At 36.7% G+C, this 22,233-nt stretch overlaps 1 protein-coding gene across 2 annotated transcripts in view; it reads left to right on the top strand.

Moving 5' to 3' along the window:
- Window positions 1-22,024, top strand: part of nf1a (neurofibromin 1a) — an 88,221-nt gene extending 66,197 nt beyond the window's left edge. Inside the window, exons 43-59 of one of the 2 annotated variants that reach the window (XM_067366094.1) lie at window positions 530-591; window positions 722-863; window positions 2,811-2,912; window positions 3,142-3,282; window positions 4,025-4,151; window positions 5,057-5,188; window positions 5,272-5,407; window positions 5,526-5,689; window positions 5,777-5,899; window positions 7,926-8,044; window positions 8,264-8,364; window positions 9,748-9,890; window positions 10,174-10,220; window positions 13,143-13,359; window positions 13,754-13,831; window positions 14,843-14,896; window positions 19,389-22,024. In XM_067366094.1, coding sequence (XP_067222195.1) covers window positions 530-591; window positions 722-863; window positions 2,811-2,912; window positions 3,142-3,282; window positions 4,025-4,151; window positions 5,057-5,188; window positions 5,272-5,407; window positions 5,526-5,689; window positions 5,777-5,899; window positions 7,926-8,044; window positions 8,264-8,364; window positions 9,748-9,890; window positions 10,174-10,220; window positions 13,143-13,359; window positions 13,754-13,831; window positions 14,843-14,896; window positions 19,389-19,531 — 2,031 coding nt within the window. In that variant the 3' untranslated portion in view covers window positions 19,532-22,024. The remainder of the gene's footprint in view (window positions 1-529; window positions 592-721; window positions 864-2,810; window positions 2,913-3,141; window positions 3,283-4,024; window positions 4,152-5,056; window positions 5,189-5,271; window positions 5,408-5,525; window positions 5,690-5,776; window positions 5,900-7,925; window positions 8,045-8,263; window positions 8,365-9,747; window positions 9,891-10,173; window positions 10,221-13,142; window positions 13,360-13,753; window positions 13,832-14,842; window positions 14,897-19,388) is intronic. The other variant, XM_067366097.1, reaches the window with a different exon arrangement.
- Window positions 22,025-22,233: the final 209 nt, after the last annotated feature.

Below are 22,233 nucleotides of genomic sequence, written 5' to 3'. Positions count from 1 at the left end.
GCACAGCGCCAAGGCGAAAACTAAACACAGCATATCAGCACTAACACCTCATACTAGCTGTCAAACATGGTGGTGGAGGGGTGATGATTTGGGCTTGTTTTGTAGCCACAGTGTCGACCATGTATACCAAAATATTTTAAAGTCAAATATGAGACCATCTGTCCGACTGCTAAAGCTTGGCCAAAATTGGGACATGCTACAGGATAATGATCACAAGCAAGCACACTAGCAAATCTATAGCAGAATGGCTGAAAAAGAAAAGAATCAAGGTATTGCAATGGCCCAGTCAAAGTTCAGACCTCAACCCAACTGAACTGTTGCGGTTGGACCTTACGAGAGCTGTGCATAATCAAATGCCCACAAACCTCAATGAACTAAAGCAATGTTGTAAGGCCAAAATGAGTGGGCCAAAATGTTCTGATACGTAACTCCATACAATTCTATAGGGGTACCCTTTGTTTTTCACATGACTGTGTGTCTAGAAGTCTTTTATGTATATGTTATTTAAACAATTGTTGTTTTCCCCCAGGCCTGTATGAGGGACATTCCCGGATGCAAATGGCTTGATCAGTGGACTGAATTGGCACAAAAGTATGTTCAAAACATTGCATTTCACAAGAGTTTTTTGAAGCAATTGCATCTGAAAATCATAGTGCAATCACATTAAAATAACAAAGTCTGTTACATCGTCTTATAATGTACATTTTCTTTTCTTGGATAGGTTTGCATTCCAGTATAACCCATCTCTTCAGCCACGGGCTCTGGTGGTGTTCGGCTGCATCAGTAAACGTGTGACTCACGGGCAGCTCAAACAGATCATTCGTATTCTCAGTAAAGCCAGTCCTCTGCTCAGCATTGATCGGGTTAGTTCTCTTTCTCTCACCTGCCTCTCAAACTTCCGAATTTTTAGATATGATTTTAATTCACTTTGATTATTGTGCCCCATTTAGAACTGAATAAGTATCCAATTTAATTTTTGATTTGAGATTGTTGACAGGATGCAGAAAGAACTGTGCTTGCTTTGAGTGAGAATAAACCTTATTGGTTCTCGCACGTCAAAGCAAGTATGGTTGAGTTTCTGTTTATGTTTGCTGATCAATGTTTATATGTGAATAAAAGCCTAAATTCTATCTGTTTATCATATAAAGTGATCAAGTGTATATATATATATATATATATATATATATATATATATATATATATATATATATAAAGTGTATATATATATATATATATATATATATATATATATATATATATACACAGTAGCATGAAAAAGTATGTGAACCCCTTGCAGAATTAATTAGAATTAAAAATTAGAATTATTTTAATAAAATAAGAGGGATAATAAAAAATGCATGTTATTTTTTGTTTAGTACTGTCCTGAGTAAGATATTTTACATAAAAGATGTTTGCATTTAGTTCACAAGACAAAAACAAAAGCTGAATTTATTAAAATAACCCCATTCATAAGTATGTGAACCATTGATTCTCAATACTGTGTGTGGTCACCTGATGGTCCACGACTGTTTTTATGTTTTGTGATGGTTGTTCATGAATCTCTTGCTTGTTCTGAGCAGTTAAACTGAGCTCTGTTCTTCAGAAAAATCCTCCAGCTCCTGCAGATTCATCAGTTTTCAAGCATTTTTGCATATTTGAACCCTTTCCAGCAGTGACTGTAGGATTTTGAGATCTGTGTTTTCATACGGAGGACAATTGAGGGACTCAAACACAATTATTAAAAAAGGTTCAAACATTCACTGATGCTCCAGAAGGAAACATGATGCATTAAGAGTCGAGGTGTGAAAACTTTTGAACAGGATGATGTCACAATTTTTCTTATTTTGTTTAAATATCATTGTTTTTCATTTAGTACTGCCCTTTAGAAGCAACAGAAGATACTTGCATGTTTCCCGGCAGAAAATTAAGTACAATTTACCTTGATATTTCAATTCAAAAGTTTTCACCCCCCGGCTCTTAATGCATCGTGTTTCCTTCTGGAGCATCAGTGAATGTTTGAACCTTTTTTAATAGTTGTGTTTGAGTCCCTCAGTTGTCCTCAGTGTGAAAAGATGAATCTCAAAATCATTCAGTCACTGCTGGAAAGGGTTCAAATATGCAAAAATGCTTGAAAACTGATGAATCTGCAGGAGCTGGAGGATTTTTCTGAAGAACAGAGCTCAGTTTAACTGCTCAGAACAAGCAAGAGATTCATGAACAACCATCACAAAACATAAAAACAGTCGTGGATCATCAGGTGACCACACACAGTATTGAGAATCAATGGTTCACATACTTATGAATGGGGTTATTTTAATAAATTCAGCTATTGTTTTGTCTTGTGAACTAAATGCAAACATCTTTTATGTAAAATATCTTACTCAGGACAGTACTAAACAAAAAATAACATGCATTTTTTATTTTTATTAAAATAATTCTCATTTTCACAGATTCTGCAAGGGGTTCACATACTTTTTCATGCCACTGTGTGTATATATATATCGATCTCTATGAACTTTTTGAAGCATTAAAGTGGTAATTGCGTGGACTGTCAATGGAGAATACAGAAATCATTCAGATTAGATTCAAATTTTTTCATTTGTGTTTTGAAAATGAACGGTGGACATCTTCTGTAGTATTGTGACTATATTTTGCCTGGAAATTGTGAATATTTGTGTTGTATATGCAGTGTGATTCAGGTCTGAGCAGAAATGCAGTGCGCTAGTGTAACTGCTGTAGTGTCATTCGCTCAGACTATTTGCTGGCGTCACGCTCTGCCGCTCTGTCTGATTAATGCTGTTCCTGCACAGGGGCTGGAGAGCTGCTTAAAGGGGCCGGATAATTACAACAGCCAGGTTCTCATCGAGGCCACCGTCATCGCTCTCACCAAACTACAGCCTCTCCTCGATCAGGTGCTGTCTCGTTGTGTGCTGGGTTCAATTATGAAAACATCAGCAGTTATGTCAGTGTATAATAGACCATATGATATAACACGACTGTAACAATGTTTTAATTTAGTTCTCTCAGTATGTTCATGTGTGAAACCTGTTTAAAAATATTTTTGCAGTTCCGTTTGGTGTCTCAGAAATGACACGCTTCACTTATTAATAGCTTTGTGTGTGCTTCTCTAATGATCTGCAGGATTCTCCCATGCATAAAGCTCTGTTCTGGGTGGCTGTGGCTGTTCTTCAGTTGGATGAAGTGAATCTGTACTCCGCCGGTACCGCCCTAATGGAGCAGAACCTGCACACACTGGACAGCCTCCGGGTGTTTAATGATAAGGTGCCTGACTGAAATCCACATTTAGACAACCACAGACTTAAAACATGTTGATTTCCTTAAAGGGTTAGTTCACCCAAAAATGATTTATTACTTATCCTCATGTCGTTTCACACCTGTAAGACCTTCGTTAATCTTTGGAACACAAATTAAGATATTTTAGTTGAAATCCGATGGCTTCGTGAGGCCTCCATAGGGAGCAATGTCACTTCCTCTCTCAAGATCCATAAAGGTACTAAAAACATATTTAAATCAGTTCATGTGAGTACAGTGGTTCAATATTAATATTATAAAGCGACGAGAATATTTTTGGTGCGCCAATAAAACAAAATAACGACTTATTTAGTGATGGCCGATTTCAAAACACTGCTTCAGAAAGCATCGGAGCATAAATGAATCTGTATGATTTACGAAGATGAACGAAGGTCTTACGGGTGTGGAACGACATGAGGATGAGTATTATATGACATTATTTTCATTTTTGGGTGAACTAACCCTTTAATATTATTTCACATAAATAGATAAAACATCTTAGTGGTGATCACTGCAGAGCCAAATGATGTTCTGCTTGCCATCTCTGAACGTAATGAGTGGAGCTTAACCTAAGCAGGTTTAGGGATAGGGTTAGGTTTAAGGTGTGGCTGGACTTTCAAGGTCCACCCATTGGCACTGTTGCAGCCTCTCAGAAAGTCGAGGTAGAATGTATTGCAGTTATCTTCATAAACATGTTTGCATCTCTTTATAGAGTCCTGAGGAGGTCTTCATGGAGATCCGGAAGCCACTGGAATGGCACTGTAAACAAATGGACCATTTTGTGGGACTCAACTTTGCCTCCAACTTTAACTTTGCATTAGTGGGGCATTTACTTAAAGGTAATGATTAAAAGATCATCTATCCACATTATTTTGCAACGTGAAATTTTCTGTGAATGTACTTCCTTGTTAGTCCAAAAACAGCTTTTATTGTAACCAAGCCCAGATAAAGATTCGTTGTGGAATGTGCCTGTCTATAATAGAAAGGTGAAAGCCCTCCTCTGCTGAAGAAAATCAACGTCTACCATCATTGCAACATTAGCCCCGCCCACTGGCGTGTTAGTGAGATGACGAGGAGAGAAGTGAATCAGGATACAGGGCTAAAACTAACATTACCTTAAAGGGATCCTAATGCTAGGAATATGGTTATTTATTTTGAACAATGTGAATGTCTCAGTTGAGCTTTATATATTTGTATTCAGTGCATTATATTACAATGTTCATCACTGCAACCTTTCATTCCACAATCTAAATATAATGCAGTAAATGTAAGTGCTATAAACAACGATAAGTGTATCTTGAGAGCTGTAGTATTAAAAACAACATGTTAAATGTTTTCTAGAGAGTTCCACATGTAATACAAATGCAAACATATTAGCCAATCACTGCAGTGGGCGTTTACATTGAAGCAGACACGCTCCTTAAAACACAGCGTTCACATAAGAGGGCTAAAATCAGGATAGGAAAAATGGCTTTTATTTCTAAATTACGACAATTTTTGATATAAAAATCATACTAACATAAAAATCATACATACTAAGAGCACCCCAGGAAACATTATAAAACAATGCAGTTCATGAACACTTTAACTATTCTTTGTGTGAACTAATGATGACAATGATAACCGATGACTATATGTATCAACAGACCAATTCATATATTGAGAAGTTTTAGCGATTGATCACATCAAGCATTTGATGTTAATAAGTAAAATGTCTTCCTCATCTGTCTTTTTTTTCTTGTAGGATACAGACATCCTTCTTCCACCACAGTGGCGAGAACGGTCCGTATCCTTCATACGCTCCTGGGCCTGGTGGGAAAACATCGCAGCTGTGACAAGTTTGAAGTGAACACACAGAGTGTTGCCTATCTGGCAGGTAAGTTAAAGCCAACACAACCTGTGAAGTAATTTGTATTTAAATTCGGATGAAAACATCTAAAGTGGATGTTTGTGTTTCAGCTTTGCTCACGGTATCTGAGGAGGTAAGGAGCCGCTGCAGTCTAAAGCACAGGAAGTCATTGCTGCTTTCAGAAGTTACCATGGAGAACTTTCCAATGGATACATTCACTGTGTTTGAAACGGAACCTGGATGCAGGTGAGAACTTTTCTTTTCCTGTTTTCTTTCTACTATTTGCTTGTCTTTCCAACCACACTGTATTGTTTTTTTTTAATGACTTTTTTTGGGGTTTTTTTTATTCTCACACTCTCTAAAGTGTCAGGCTACTGCGTGAAAACCAGCCCTGGGCTTCTCCAAAAGTGTCAGAGCGCAACCTTGCACCTCCATACTCTGCCATGGGGCAGACCAGCCTTCGCCCGCGCAAATCCATGAGCGTGGACATGGGCCAGCCTTCGCAAGCCAATGCAAAGAAACTGCTGGGTATGAGTGGTCTGTGGCTTCATTCTTTAAAAGTGTTTTTTTGAACATGCTCCAGCTTTCTTGAGTTTTTTTTTATGTTTATTTTAGGCACTAGAAAGAGCTTCGATCACCTAATATCGGACTCAAAAGCCCCGAAGAGACCAGACATGGAGTCGGGCATCACTACGCCTCCAAAGATGAGACGGGTTTCTGAAAACGACTATGAGATCGGTGAGTTTTTCTGCACTTACCAATCAAATGTGTGATGGCCAGTGCTGATCTATGGCCCTGTTTCCACCTGGTGTTTTAATCCATCTCTTTTGTCCACTTCAACCCTTAAATGCATGACTGTTTCGCCAATCATTCTTACATATTTGGGTCTTTATCGACCCGGATCTATATCTAACACAGAAGGATCTCTACCTGTCGTGATAATATAAAACTCCTCTGATATTAGAGTAAAAATTACAGAAGAATAAAATAAATCGTATTTTGTTACCTTTTGGAGCTTGAAAGGGCTCAGTTTGAGCAGATATTTTATGCCATCATCACTGTCCTTGTCAGAGCTCATTTCCCAGTAAATTCAGCAAATCATGGGCTAGTTTTATGTTTGAGGTCACGAATATGAGCCCATTCGTGATCTCAAACATATTCTCAGAACTATATCATTTTCAACATCTTCAAAATCAATATTTAGATCGCTAACAGCTTCACCAGATTCATCCTGTAACAGTTAGTCATATTTCATTGCGTTCAGTACTTGCTCTGCAGTAAATCGCTGAGCCATTTCATGTTTTTCTTATTCTTTCGTTTTCTGTCTGAGTCGTCACTTCAGCATTGTGTATCAGACATTGCCACCTTGTGGAAAAAAGGTGAATTGCACTTATTCCATCATGTAAGATTCAATTATTGTTGTGCAGAAAAAATATACATACACACCTCGGGTCGTTTGCGACCCTATACAATATTTACAAAAAATGAATACAAAAATAGGCATTCTTTTATAATTTTATGATTTTTTTCTTGCTATATTCTTTATAATGAATTGATTGAGGAATACCAAGAAGGTTGATGTCTAACTTTAAAAAATGAACGAGGAGGAGGGTAATGAATGACGTCCCGGGTCATTAAAGACCCGAGGTATGCATTTAAGGGTTAAACCACTTCCGTTAAACTATTTCTGTCCTTATTTCTTTGAGGGGAGGGTCTATGGGTTGGTAAATGTTTTTTTTAGATCTTCCCATCTAATGGACAAAATAACTTGTGCAATTTACATATGAAAGTGACCAGAGACAATGGGAAAAATATACGGAGAGCAGCAGTTTGGATTTCTGCTCTGATAGAAGTAAGTGTGTGTTAGAAATCAGGAATGGTGAGAGAACATTGTGCTTGGTACATTTTTCGGCTTTAAATTAAACTTGGGTCTTACAAAGTTTGACAAAGTTTAAATCCCATCTGGCTAGCTTGCTTCCCATAATCTTTACGCGTTAGGTCAGTAGGCGGAGAGTAGACAGTGTTTTGCACTGTTCGAACATATTCAACCACATGAGCGTCAACACTATGAAAACAATCCGGTCTTATGTTTTTCCGACTACCTCTGGAAGTGGTCGAAAGTGGACAAGCTCAAAACATTTAACACCCCATTTACACCCGTATTTAGCGTTGACCACTTGTGATCAGATCAACCAAAACGCATCTTTAAGGATTAGCTCACTTTGAAATGAAAATTACCCCAAGATTTACTCATCCTCAAGCCATCCTTTCTTTCTGATGAACACAATCAGAGTTATATTAATAAATATCCTGATGCGTCCAAGTTTTATAATGGTAGTGAATGAGTATGAAGCTGAAGAAAGTGCATCTTTTCAAAGCAAAACGTACTTCACACAGCTCTGGGGGGTTAATAAAGGCCTTCTGAAGTGAAACGCATTTACATCCGGAGCTGTGTGGAGTGCGTTTTTCTTTGGATGGATGCACATTCTTGAGCTTCATACTCGTTGGTCCCGTTCACTGCCATTATAAAGCTTGGATGCCTCAGGATAACTCTTTATTGTATAACTCTGATTGTGTTTATCAGAAAGAAGAAAGTCATATACACCTAGGATGGCTTGAGGGTGAGTAAATCTTGGCCTAATTTTCATTTCAAAGTGAATTAATTATTTTAATCCAGGTGTAAACAGGCCGTATGTGTAATAAATAATAATTAGGCATGAGAAATGAGAGAGATTAAATCGCTAACAGCTCTTCTTCATTCCAGAAACCCAGAGAATAGCCAACTCCCATTTACGCAAAGTGTCTGTGTCTGAATCCAACGTCCTCCTGGATGAAAACGTTCTCACAGACCCGAAGATCCAGACGCTGCTCCTCACTGTACTGGTGTGTGCTCCATACGACTTTCCTTTGCACATGATCTTGTGCTTTAAATCCTCTTGCAGGTGGAATTACGTTAGAAATTGTATATAGAAAGTTTTTTTACTTTTTCTTTGTAGCACATAAAAAAGTTAAATAAAGATGATTCATTTTCTTTTTCAAGCTATATGAAATTTTTTATACATCATGTACTGTAGTATAGCAAAGTTTTAATTTTTATTGCAGGCCACACTGGTGAAATATACTACGGATGAGTTTCATCAGCGGATCCTGTACGAGTATTTGGCTGAGGCCAGTGTGGTCTTCCCAAAGGTCTTTCCAGTAGTGTGAGTGTCTGCATTATTATATACCAACACTAAATACATTTTACAAGATTCAGGGTTAAATATTGACCTTGAGGTTTTTTAGCGAATGGAATAGAATAACAAACTCATAGAGAATAGAAATAAGCATGGGTTATGGGTTATGCAGCTCTGTTTACCTTGAGCCAAAGTGAAAACAAATAATTTTTTTTTTTTTTAGATTTCAGTATTTTATTTTTTAACTATCCAACAGGATGGAATGTTTTAATAGTACAGTTTTCATGTTTAAAAAATGTTTAAAATGTAATATTAAATATTATATAATTTAATATTATTAAATATAAAATAATTTAAAATCTATAATATTATTGTTTTTTTATTTTTTATATTTATTACTATTGTAAAATATTTATTTATTTATATAAATAAACAATATAAATAAATATATTGTTTATAAATTACTTGGCTATAATACTTGATACTTGAACATTATTGTTCAGTTTGGGATCGGTAAGATTTTTGGAAATGCACCAAGGCTGCATTTATTTGATGAAAAATGCAGTAAAAACTGTAATATTTACCTTATTTTTATACATTCGGTATACTGTACTACCATTTCCTTTTTGGACCTTTGTTCTGAAAATACAAATGTAATATTAGAAAACTAAATACATTTTACAAAAAACTGTAATATTTTCAAATGTTATTACAACAATAACTGTTTTATATTTTATTTTAAAATGTAATTAATTCCTGTGATTGCAAACCACGATTCTTTGATGAATATAAAGTTCAAAAGAACAGCATTTATTAAAAATTGCAATCCTTTGTTACATTATGAATGTCTTTACTGTCACTTTTAATGCATCTTTGCTGAATAAAAGTACTATTTTTTTTTTTAACAACAAACATTTTACTAACCACAGAATTTTGAGTGGTAGTGTATGTTTGTGTAATTTCAAGTGTTTATATATACACTAGCTATGGAAACAATGCCACAATTTTTGTTAATGCCTGAGATTCATTTATCTTGAAATGCAAGGAAATATTTACTTAAATACAAGGAAACTTTCATTACTAATTCTGTGTAATTACAGCTACATCATGATTCATAGTTGTCACTATAATCACAGTGATTCTTACCCATGGGTGTATTTGGCCTGAATGTAATACATATAAAACGCAATTTAAAAACAATCCACTAGCCTATTGAATACCATGAGAAAATATTTGAATGTGTTTTTTTGTTTTGTACTACACCTACCTAGCAACAAGCTTTTCAGATCCGCTTAGATAATCTTCAGTCATTTGCTTTTGCAACATTCACAATAATTATCTTGTTAGTTGTATATTTGGTATTGGCCCTGTAGTTGGACATTCATTCTACCTGTGTCATTTTCATCATAGCCACAACCTGTTGGACTCCAAGTTAAGCACCGTCCTGTCCATGTGCCAGGACCCCAACCTCCTGAACCCCGTCCACGGCATCATTCAGAACGTGGTCTATCACGAGGAGTCGCCCCCTCAATACCAGCCTTCCTGCTTGCAGAGTAAAGTCTAGTGCCAATTCCTACAGTCATTTATTAACATTCAGATTTATCTCAAAAGCAGGGCTTTCAACTTAATGCATTAATTTAGTAGTATTATTTCAAATTCATTGTTAGTTATTATTGAACAATTGTGCATTGTGAAATTATGCCTATAATTACTAAAAAATGTTAAGTATTGACAACCCTATTTATCACATAAAAAAATCTTATTTGTCTGACCAATTCCCCCTTTTTTCTCTCAACTCTCTACCTCTGCTATCACTTCTCCCTCTCTGTCTCACAGGCTTCGGTTTCAACGGCCTGTGGAGGTTTGCCGGACCCTTCTCTAAGGTATGATTAACTGCTCCCATAAACTTTTTTCATTTTCCAAAGGAGTGCAGTGAAGAAATTGTGTGCTGCGGTCTCTCTGCCGCTTTCTAGATTTATTGACCAAAACGGCTTTCCCAAACATCTCCCGCGCCCATCCGGTGTCTCCGGCCTGTTACTCTCCCACAGTTCTGCTGTGCAGTTTAAGAAGACATAAATGACAGAGATGTATTGCTTGTATCCCTCGCTGAAGGAAGTGTTTTCTCTCTTTCATGGCTCAGCAATAATGATTTGTTTCCTCTAGCCTTGTCATAATGCAGGTTTTTACTTGCCCTGCCAATATTTTCACTGTAACTTGTTTTAATATTTAAAGTATTATATTAATCACTTTAAGATTCAGTAACAGTATGGGAAACAATTCTCATTTCTAACTAGTTGCTTATTAGCTTGCATATTGGGAGTTTATAAGTATTTATAAAGCACATATTAATGCCTTTTTCTGCATGACCATATTCTCTATCCCCAAATCCTACCCCATACCTAAACTTGCCACAACAAATGCCTTACTAACTATTAATAAGCAGTAAATTAGGAGTATATTGAGGCAAAATTCGTAGTTAATAGTGAATATTTGTTCCCCATAGCAGTGTTACTTAAAATTCAATTTATTTTATATTAATTCAATAATTCTATATTTTTAAACACATTTTTATGTGCTTGGAAATTTATTTGGTTGTCAGAACACTAATTCTGAGTTTTACTTGCCTGGCCAATATATTAACTGATTTCATCACAAAACTTCAGTGGCCAACACAGGACAAAAATGTCGTCATCTGAGATAGCAGAGAGTAGCCAGTCAAGCAAACGTGATCTCTAGAGAAGTTTGTCCGTTTAGGGCTACTGTAGAAAAAAACAAGCCAGCGCAAAATGGCGACTTAACACGTAAGGGGACCCACGGTGTATGAGATAGAAATGGCTCATTCCAAGGTAATAAAAACATAACGGTTCATTATGTAAAATCTTTATCCACCACTGAAAACATAGTTATGTATATTATATTGCTTTTCTTTCAATAGATCCCCCTAAAATTTACACAGTGCACTTTTAAGATTTATTATATAAAATGTATTATATAAATTATTGTATGTTGTTGTTAATTTTTAGCAACATTTTTTCTTATGTACTGGACAGCACAGCATTGCAGCGGAAATTTTTCTTAAACCCCATGTTTAGTACATTTTTCTTTAAATGATTACAACCAATTAGAAAGGTTGAGACCGTACCAAAGAACAGTCCAGTAAGGTGTGGGAGTCCATATCAAGCACCATTTAAAGGTGGGACACATCCTGTTCTGACACATGGTCACAGGAGCACATGGTGTGAGAAGACAAGATTATTTGCTTTAGTAGTCTTATTTAAAATGACATGAACTGTACATAAAAAAGCGTGTGTATGAAGGTGTAGAGAAGCCTTTTGTCAGGTTTTATGAAGTTTTTTTTATTTTGCATGTTCAGAAATTCAGTTTTTCTTTTCGTTGCCTCAGGGCAACGTGCGATAAGGGGTACTTTTCGAGGATGTTTTGGACAATACCTCACATTGGCAATAATGTGTTATAAGAAGGGGAGATGCAGGGTTCCTGGGTGTGCAGGAACACCCAAAGTAATGTGCAAAAATTGTAACATACACCTCTATTTCACAGCAGAGAAGAACTGCTTTTTGAAGTTTCATATGAAGTGAAATCTTACTACATGAAGTACATTATATGACATGACACACTACATGATACAAACCTATGCATGTTTCAAATTCAGCATATCAATGTCTTTCATGTGTTTTTCCCTTTTTACTTAATGATTTCTTGACATTTTGGGGGGGGGAAATCCTCTCTGAGCATTGTCTTGTGATAATTTTCTCTATGATTCTATATCATTGTTGCACAACGTTGCCCTGAGGCAACAAAAAAATATTTTTGGGTGGGGGTAGGTTGGGGGGTAATGTTTTGGGGGGGGTTTTATCAATTAAATGTTCCCAAATTAACCCAGATTTGTTATTCTATACAAAAAAAAAAAACAAAAAAAAAATCCGTTTTTAATATGCTGTCATACATTGAATAATGCAACTTATAATTCCATGACAGCTATAAATTGCTATATGCTTGAAAATAATGTAATGCATTGCTGGAAAACAACAACAACAACAAAAACTGGTCAACATTCAAACTGATGTTGGAACCTAATTGTTGGAATGTAGGAAGATAACCATTGGCCCAATAGTGCAAGTTACGTCTGTCAACTGGCCCAAAAATATCCCACATTGGCCTGACATCCTTTTTGTTGAACCCTGACCTTAAAATCTCTTGAAAGTTGTTGAATGCCAATAATGGGTAGAATCATTACAGCTTATTTTCACCACATGAATAAAGATCTAGGTTGTTCCAGTCATTACAGTTTTCCCACTATTGCTATTTCTCAAATTTATTATGAAGCATACTGTTATGTTTCTGAGTAATCAAACTTATGATCAGTGACAAAATGGGTGATGGCCGATTTCAAAACACTGCTTCAGGAAGCATCGGAGCGTTATGAATCAGTGTGTCGAATCAGCTGTTCGGAACACCAAAGTCACGTGATTTCAGCAGTTTAGCGGTTTGACACGCGATCCGTGTCACTGTTCGATATGCTAATTCATTGTGCTCGAGGCATGAGGGTGAGTAATAAATTACATTATTTTCATTTTTGGGTGAACTAACCCTTTAAAAACTAGAGCACCATGTGCTGTTAAACTAAGCTCAGAATCAATTCGAGATAGAATCTCAATGCATTCGGAAAATCTCAGAATCGATCCACAAACCAAGATGAATTGACTTATTCTCCCAGCCCTACTAAGGACCAAACATGATAATGCTAACTGATTATTAATCGCACCTGCTTTTACTTTCTTCAACAGCAAACCCAAATTCCAGACTATGCCGAGCTCGTGGTTAAATTCCTAGATGCTTTGATTGACACCTACCTTCCTGGCATTGAGGAAGAAGGAGGGGAGGAGTCACTACGCACACCCACCTCTCCGTATCCGCCCACCGTCCAGAGTCAGCTCAGCATCACGGCCAACCTCAACCTGTCCAACTCCATGACATCCCTCGCCACCTCACAGCACTCACCAGGTCAGTGCTCACTTCCTGCGTCGTACGCTCCCTCATTCCCTAATTCACACATGTAGATGCAAATTAGTACGTAGTCGCTCACTTAACTTTACACGTCACACTCATAATATCATTGCAACGTTCCCTAGCATAAAAAATAACACAGTAACAGCTGTAGCTATGCTGCTGTTTGGAATCGCAGTTGTCAGCGCTTTACTGTCTGCTTTCATATCTCAAAGCGTCGCCAGTTTACAGTCTCTCAGGCTTTGCTAGATGTGCAAGACGAAGACTAGACCACCGTGCAGGGCTTTGACAGTGGTTGTGTGTGCATTTGACACCTTTGCTTTGCGTTTGTATCTTCATTAACCTCACTGCATTCTGTCTCCTTTTCATTGGGAATGTGCTGTCGGTTCAGAGGGCCCTATAGTTTATAGACGGTCCCCAACTCTCTCCCATCCACGAACCACAGAGGAGGTGCCACCGAAAACAGCTGGTACAAACCTAAACTATAGAGCTGTGTTGGGCAATTAATGTCCAGTTCTATAGTTTGCAAACTGTGGTAACTTATTTAAGTGCCTATTTCTTGTCTTTAATTTTTTTTCAGTGGTGGCAGTGTGATACTATTCAGTTTAAATTGGCCGTTAAAGGGTGTATGTTCATAATGGAGGTATTTCTATATACACATATATGTAACAGAAGTCATTAGATGATCCAGAAAGCACTTAATTGAATGTCTAAATCACATTCCTTCTCACTAATTTCTTCTTTCGATATAAATTTAATCTGCTTTTTGAGCTAATATCAACTGCTTCTTAGCTTCACTGTTCAGCAGAACGTTAAAGGGTTAGTTCACCCAAAAATTAAAATTGTTATTAATGACATGTCGTTCCAAACCTGTAAGACCTCCGTTCTTCTTCGGTACATAGTTTAAGATATTTTAGAGAGCTTTCTGTCCCTCCATTGAAAATGTATGTACGGTAGACTGTCCATTAGGGGTGTCACGAGATCTCGCGAGACTAAAATTTGACCATTGACCATTTGACCATATTTACAGAGTACGCGTGATCACGAAAGTGAAAGTAAACGCGAGCGCGCATTCAAACGCGATTTCTAACTAACCCACTGATGTCACATGGACTACTTTGATGATGTTTTTATTACCTTTCTGGACATGGACAGTATACCGTACATACATTTTCAATGGAGGGACAGAAAGCTCTCAGACTAAATCTAAAATATCTTAAACTGTGTTGCGAAGATGAACGGAGGTCTTACGGGTTTGGAACGACATGAGGGTGAGTCATTAATGACATCATTTTCATTTTTGGGTGAACTAACCCTTTAAGAGTAAAATGCAGTCAGATATATCTGTAAGCTGCCATTTTTTTATTTTGATTTCCTGTTTCTTCCATTCATCTGTCCTTCCTGTCCTCTTTTGAGTTGTGAATGTGTCACTCATGTCTTTTTTTTTCTTTTTTTTTTTTTCTACTCTCTCTGTGTGAAGCCTGTCTGCCTTGCTCTAAGTCGGCTGTATTCCCACCTCACCTCGTCCTCCCAGGTACTCATCGACCTCCGTTGTGTGAAAAAAGCAGTTGCTGCCATTCGTAGAGTGTTTGAATTGTAAATCTGCTGCTGGAGTCAGTAGTAGATGCTACTGTGAGATCAAAGCAAGAGGGGCTACTTGAACAGGAACTGTGAAGAGAGATCACAAGGGCCTGGTATTAGCCAAACACTTACATACACAGCTGAGGAACATTTGCAGTTTTAAAAGCATCGTTAAAGGCTTTTCACACTTAAAAATTGTGCCATTTTTAACCCTTAGTTACTTTACGCTTGGATACTTAACTCTCTTAATTTTTTTAAATTTATAATAAATGTTTTAAAAAAAATAAAAATATTTTATTATTCTTATTATGAATGAAGGCCAGTATCGCTAATGCTAATACTGCTATTGATGTCTTGATGAAATTTATTTTTTCCCCAATTTTAAACATGAATTATAGTCATTCAACAGTGTATTATAGTCATTACAGTGTAACTGAAAGCTATATAATTTTTTTTTTTTTTTTTTTTACATTTAATAGGCTTCAAAAATATAACCACTTTTAGTTTAAAGGTGCCCTATATTCAAAAATTGAATTTACCTTGGCATAGTTAAATAACAAGAGTTCAGTACATGGAAATGACATACAGTGAGTCTCAAACTCCATTGTTTCCTCCTCCTTATATAAATCTCATTTGTTTAAAAGACCTCCGAAGAACAGGCGAATCTCAACATAACACCGACTGTTACGTAACAGTCGGGGTGTACGCCCCCAATATTTGCATATGCCAGCCCATGTTCCCAACATTATGAAAGGCATTAGACAAGGGCAGCCAGTATTAACATCTGGATGTGCACAGCTGAATCAACAGACTAGGTAAGCAAGCAAAAACAATAGCAAAAAATGGCAGATGGAGCAATAATAACTCACATTTTTAGTGATATTTGTAAATTGTCTTTCTAAATGTTTCGTTAGCATGTTGCTAATGTACTGTTAAATGTGGTTAAAGTTACCATCATTTATTACTGTATTCGCGGAGACAAGAGCCGTCACTATTTTCATTTTTAAACACTTGCAGTCTGTATAATTCATAAACACAACTTCATTCTTTATAAATCTCTCAACAGTGTAGCATTAGCCGTTAGCCACAGAGCACAGCCTCAAACTCATTCAGAATCAAATGTAAACATCCAAATAAACGCTGTACTTTCGCAATTAGACATGCTGCATGACAAACACTTTGTAAAGTAGTGTTAATTTCGTCACCTATTTTTAATTTAGTCTTAGTCTTGTGCCAAATGTCCTTGTTAGTTTTAGTCATATTTAGTCATTCACATATCTTTTTTTTGTTAGTCAAGTTTTAGTCGACTAAACCTCTCGTCATTTTAGTCTAGTTTTAGTCAAAAGAAAACTCAAGGTATCTTAGTCAAGTTTTAGTCGACTAAAAGTTTTAAATTTTGTCTAGTTTGTCAAAAAATTGTAGTCTTTTTTTTAAAAAATAACACATTATTACTGAGATTATTTAACATTTCAGTAAAAAAAGTGTTTCACATATCTCAAACATTGGTTAAATGTCATAATTACCTGACAAAATACACTTGTTGAAAGATTTTTGTTGAATGCAAATGTTAAACGTGTCTGGTTTTCAATTTCTGATTTAGGAGATACATTCACAAATGATTAACCTGTTCTGAAGAGTATTTTATTTTAACCAACACAATTCAAAAGCTAGCATGTCGTCGTCGCTCGTCACTCGTGTTCGCTTTGGGTGTTGTGTGTTCAGCAGTTTCGTGTTGCAGCCACAGGCGTATAAAACCTGTAAAGCCTCGTTTACACTGCACGCGTGTGCGGCTTGTTACAGCTGTGACGCGGCTACCGGAGCTGATACACGGCCACTCTAGTCAATGCTTGTGTTTACACCAGCCGCGCCGCGGTGCATTTGAGAAGCGGCTCGACGCGCCGCTTTGCTAATGGTGCGTTCAAGTCATGTCGGAAAGATCGTATTTACGAGCAGAACCGACATGAACGCCACCACAATGTCGTAAATACCAGTGGGAAGCTCGTAATTTTCTTTAAGATCCGATCTGTACGAGTTGGGGGCGTGGCAGTGAGAAACATAGTGAAATACCACAATACTTAAAGGTATTTAGCAGTGACATTGTCAGGCTTTTCTATTTACAACGAAGTAAGATGATTACCAGTAAAAAAAATACGATAGCATCACAATATAAAAATGCAATATGTAACAATAAAGTTTACAATGGCTTCATAAATTAATTAAAAAACATAAAAAAGCAACATACAACTAATGCACATTCTTTGCTCTACATTTTGTAGAAGTAGAAGTGTTGTTATTTTGTGTAATTTAATTTAGAGAAGGCACACCGCCATCATACTCCGACGAAAGTGACTTGAACGCACCTACAGTCGTACACACGACTTCCCACCTCGTAAATACGAACTTCCCAGGAGGACTTGAATGCACCATAAATATAGGTGCCTCACCTCCAAGACGCGCAGCTCAAATACAAAACAAAGTCAAAATAATCACCCTGTGATAACTCCCGCTCATATTTTACATCACTAGAAACTGACGACAAGAGATTCGAAGTTGAAAAACTTCAAATTTCTTTGAGTTGACATCGCGCAGAGGACGGAACAACACCTTGCCGGAACCGTAACGAGCCGCACACGCATGCAGTGTAAACAAGGCTTCAACGAGGCTTAACTTGAGCAACAGCACGAAGCCGCGAACTCGTTCTGATTATTTAGGCGTTATTATAAGGCGTAACAGCTGATGAAAAAGCAGAGACGATTGTAGACGAAAATGAAGAGAGATTTTATCTTAGTTTTTATTTTATACAAAACATTTTCGTCTCGTCCTTTTTCGTCAACAATAATGCATGTTAATTTAGTCTTAGCGTTTTTGGACAGTGGTGCAGTCTTGTTATCGTCTCGTCTTAGTCATAAAAAAAAGGTCGTTGACGAACATATTTCATCTCGTCTCGTCTGACGAAATTAACACTATTGTATTCCCCAAAATAGGCAGTTAAAAAAATGAATTAAAAAAAATCTATGGGGTATTTTGAGCTGAAACTTCAGACACATTCAGGAGACACCTTAGACTTATATTACATCTTTTAAAAAAAAAAAGTTCAAGGGCACCTTTAAGTGAACAATCCTCACATAAACCCATAATAAATGTCATATTTACGTGTGCCTTTCCTACCTGTCTAACAGATAGGAAAAATACAGAAATTGAATAAAGTTTGCACCAAACAGTCTACACTGCATGATTTATAGCCTAAATTAAATATAGATTAAATATTATTAAACCTACAAAAGTTCTTTAGTCAAGAGCAGTGAGTAATTTTCTGTTACCTTTGTTCTTTCATTATCTTTAATGACATTGGTCGCTGTCCCTTTAAGAGCTAACGTACCGCTGCTGCACATGACGTGGATCTCACTTTCTTACAGCTCTTTGCTTTCGTCTAAGAATGTATTTAACTCAAGGCTGCTCTTATGAGGATACTCAACAAAACAGATATTTTTGGCATTATTGTGAGTGTTATTGTTCGTTCAAGCTTGACAGAGAACCCGTTTCTGGCGCGCCATCCATGCGCACGATAATGGCGCATCCTTCTGTGCGTCGTGTGTGTGACAGGACATTCACAGACGGCGCATTCTCTTTTGGCGCGCGTAAATGGTTTAAAAGCATTTGAATAAATAAGAGCGTGATGCTACCCAAAGGATGTATTTGTATTTTTATATATATTTTATTTCCGTGTACTGTAGTACATGCATGTGGATGTGTATATACATACATATCCACATGCATACACTACACGAAAAAATAAAATTAAAAATTTGTAATTTGAAAATTATAAATACAAATCATTACAAATATTTAATTATATTTAAAATTGATATTTAAGGCAGTTTATGATTACCTGTCTATTACAGGACCACATGGTTTTCCACAATTCAGATTTAGCACCGAGCAAGGCACCATAATCCAAGGTTAAGAGCATTTAAAAAGTGTGAAATGTTAAAGACATTAACCCAGTGTGAAAAGCCTTTTATAGTTTATTTATTTTATTATAGTTGGGGTATTTGAGCCTATGAGAATAGTAATACTGATCTAGATCTTTCAATAATTGACACAAGAACAACAGGCACATTTTAAAAGCACACTCATGTCTCACACTTGTATCATGAACAGGATCCCTACATGAGACGTTCTCCTCAGTGTGATAATGTTGTGCACTGGGACACCTACTGATCACTACGTGTATTTACAGCCAGACTCCATATCAAAGCATGTCTGTAAAATCTTGACCCTGTAGTTATTGTTTAAAAATATTTTTTGCTTTTGATAAATTTAAATTAAGATAAAATATAGTGAAGGTAACTGATTCAATTTTAAGGTTTTAAATACGAAATAGGTTACAGTTGTGCACTCAAGGTTGCGATTCAGCGGTGTTACATAACATCTCTCTCCTGCAGGCATCGACAAGGAGAACGTTGAGATTTCTCCCACCTCGAGCCTCTCCACCAGTGGGCGAACGCGACACGGGTCAGCCAGCCAGGTACAGAAGCAGCGCAGTGCAGGCAGCTTCAAACGGCCAAGCATCAAAAAGATCGTCTGAGAAGATTTGATGCGTTTCTACCTACTCCGCGGCCATCATTCTTCTCCACGAATCCTTTTTGTTTTCCGTCGTCCGGTTTAACAAGGTTCTTGCATTGAAGAACCGCTTGAGTGTTTGTTTTTTTGTTTTTGTTTTTATACCAGTTGAAGCTTGCCACATACTTGCCTAAATGAACTAGTCTGGAGAATGCACTGAACTCTCCGTGTTGCACTCAACATCAAAAATGTCTTGGGACTGACCACATTGAAATGCTAAATTGAGGCGTCCACTCTTCGTTTTGCACAAACTTGAGATTATGTCCTCATCGATGTCTGAAAGAAACACATAAATGAGAAACTGATCCGATTAACCACTACAGCAAACAGTTGACCAACCGCGTGGAGACTCACAGGCTCATTATCTTGGCTCGGCATCCGGCCTTTTTCCATTTAGTCCTGGACCCGCCATGGGATGGATATGCGGCCTGTCCAGTCCTGATATCCACAGGCTTGAAATCTGGATGGTGATCCAGGTGTATACACAGAAAGATGATACGTGTACTATACTATTGACGATAATAACGATCACATGTTTTGGGTTCTTATTTTATCCATTGTGTGCCTTTGTCAGGGTTTTCAGCTGTGTATAGTTTGTAAAATAGGCAAGACCTTGCTAAGGAAGGGAAAACAGGTACTAATTATGAAAATGTGTTGCGGCTTTAACATTTACCATATGTAAACAGTACCATGTGACTATGAAATATGAGAATATCATATTGCAGCATCTAAATATTTATTCTGTAAATGTAGATAATCTTTTCGGAGTCACATGAAGGTTTGCTTTGCGATCGTTATATCATCAGTCGTCGAAAACGATTCAGCGGATGAGTATGTTATCCGTATGTAGTATTTTCCCAAAATGCACAAATCAAACACGACAAATTGGCATTAATATTCATCGTCTCACCGTGGTGCAATATGTTCTTTTTATTTGTTTCGTTGAACACTATATGTGTGTACAAATTGCACATGATTAAAGTGTGTGATCAGGAAATATCCGTACACACTTTTACCTTCCCCCGTTCCCGTCTCACTAACGGCTCACGTACGGCACAGAAATCCCAATCCCACCACACGCTGACATAGTAACACTGCACCAAAGACTAGCTTGCAATATTGTGAGGGGAAACTGTTGTGAACTCCATTTTGTATATTTTTATGTCTGTCTACTCTATGTTGTATGCCTTAAAATAATTATTTCTTCCATACAGTTCTCACTAGCTTTGTAACAACGTTTTTGGCATTTAATGTAATTGTTTTCTCACTTGGCACCTAACCAGTGAATCGCTAAATTAAACATTTTAAGTGCTATTTAAGTTTGAATTAAGATGCCATTAGCAGTACAATGGCCGTCAAAATTGAAGCGGCCGATTTTTGTGTGCAATATTTGTTTTCTGCATTATTTTTCTGTCATCATTACATCAATCTGCAAATCTACAAGGAGGAATGGTAGTGTACCTAGTAACAAACTCAAAGTACATGTGTTTGCTCTTTGAAACTCTTATGAAAGGGAAACTTGTATTACTAAAGAAGGGTACCTGCCAAATGTTTGAGGACGGAATATTTATGCATAATTTTAATTTTATGTTTTTGAAAAGATTGCTTTGAAATACACGAGTACCAGATGTTTCACACTTAAAATTGGGACCAAATCGATGTCATTTTTCCATTTTATCTGGAGATTTATTTTACATTTTTGTTTGTTTTACAGTCGTACTCTCCTGCAGATCCAAAAATGTACATTCATCCTGACTTGTAGTTATTTTAGGGCACTAAGCAGATTTCAGATCAGTGTTTTGTTATGATCAAAAATGAAACTTGAAATGTTTATTCCTGCTTTACATGTCGTAATTGTGAATTTCGCATTAAACTATGTCAAATGCATTTTTTTTAAAGCAATTTGAAAATCTGAAGGAACGTAAATGACCCAATTGAGTGTTTGAAGTGCAAGATTTGCCCTCTTTTTTTGCGTCCATTACTCTGAATAACAAGAATATAAATCCTTTCTCTTGAATCTTAGATGTTGCATTGCTACTACCAATCTAAAACTGACCTAATCTGATATTTCAATACTTTAAGACCATAATGAAGGCACAGTCTTGACTGCCACGACAGCGGTTAGACACATGACATGCCCCTAAGCCTTTTAAATTGCATATGTAATTAAACTGTCTTATGTACTCATCATAAACAGACTTAAAAAGTGGTTTATTTTATATAATTCAAGATGTGTGTTTGTCTGATGCATTTGCCAGATTTTTAATTGCATTGGTCATCTGTAAACAATGTATCTGTCACCTGTAAATATGTTTGTGTAAAATCGGAAGGTATATAAATACAAGTGTAAATATATGTGATATTGTATTACTTGCTTTTTTGTAAAGCGGTTAGTTGCTGTACATGTATAACATGGCAATTTAATTATACCAGTGTTCGTAATAAAAGTTTCCCTCAACCCTGTTACCTTGCTGTTCAACATGTGACATTTTTATTCTGTAGTTCATCAGATGCTCATCACATTGGAAAGTTTTGGTGATTCGAAGTTTTATTGAAAAATGTATCGGAAAACTTGACTATAACCTCACTTCTAGGGCATTGTAATGAAATCTAAATCTCTGTGGCTTAAACTCATCGACTCTAACAACTCCATCTACTCTACAATCT

This window comes from Chanodichthys erythropterus, chromosome 17 (genome assembly GCF_024489055.1).
Source record: "Chanodichthys erythropterus isolate Z2021 chromosome 17, ASM2448905v1, whole genome shotgun sequence".
NCBI lineage: Eukaryota > Metazoa > Chordata > Actinopteri > Cypriniformes > Xenocyprididae > Chanodichthys > Chanodichthys erythropterus.
The sequence above is the reverse complement of the archived record's forward strand: the minus strand, read 5'-3'. Positions and strand labels throughout refer to the sequence as shown.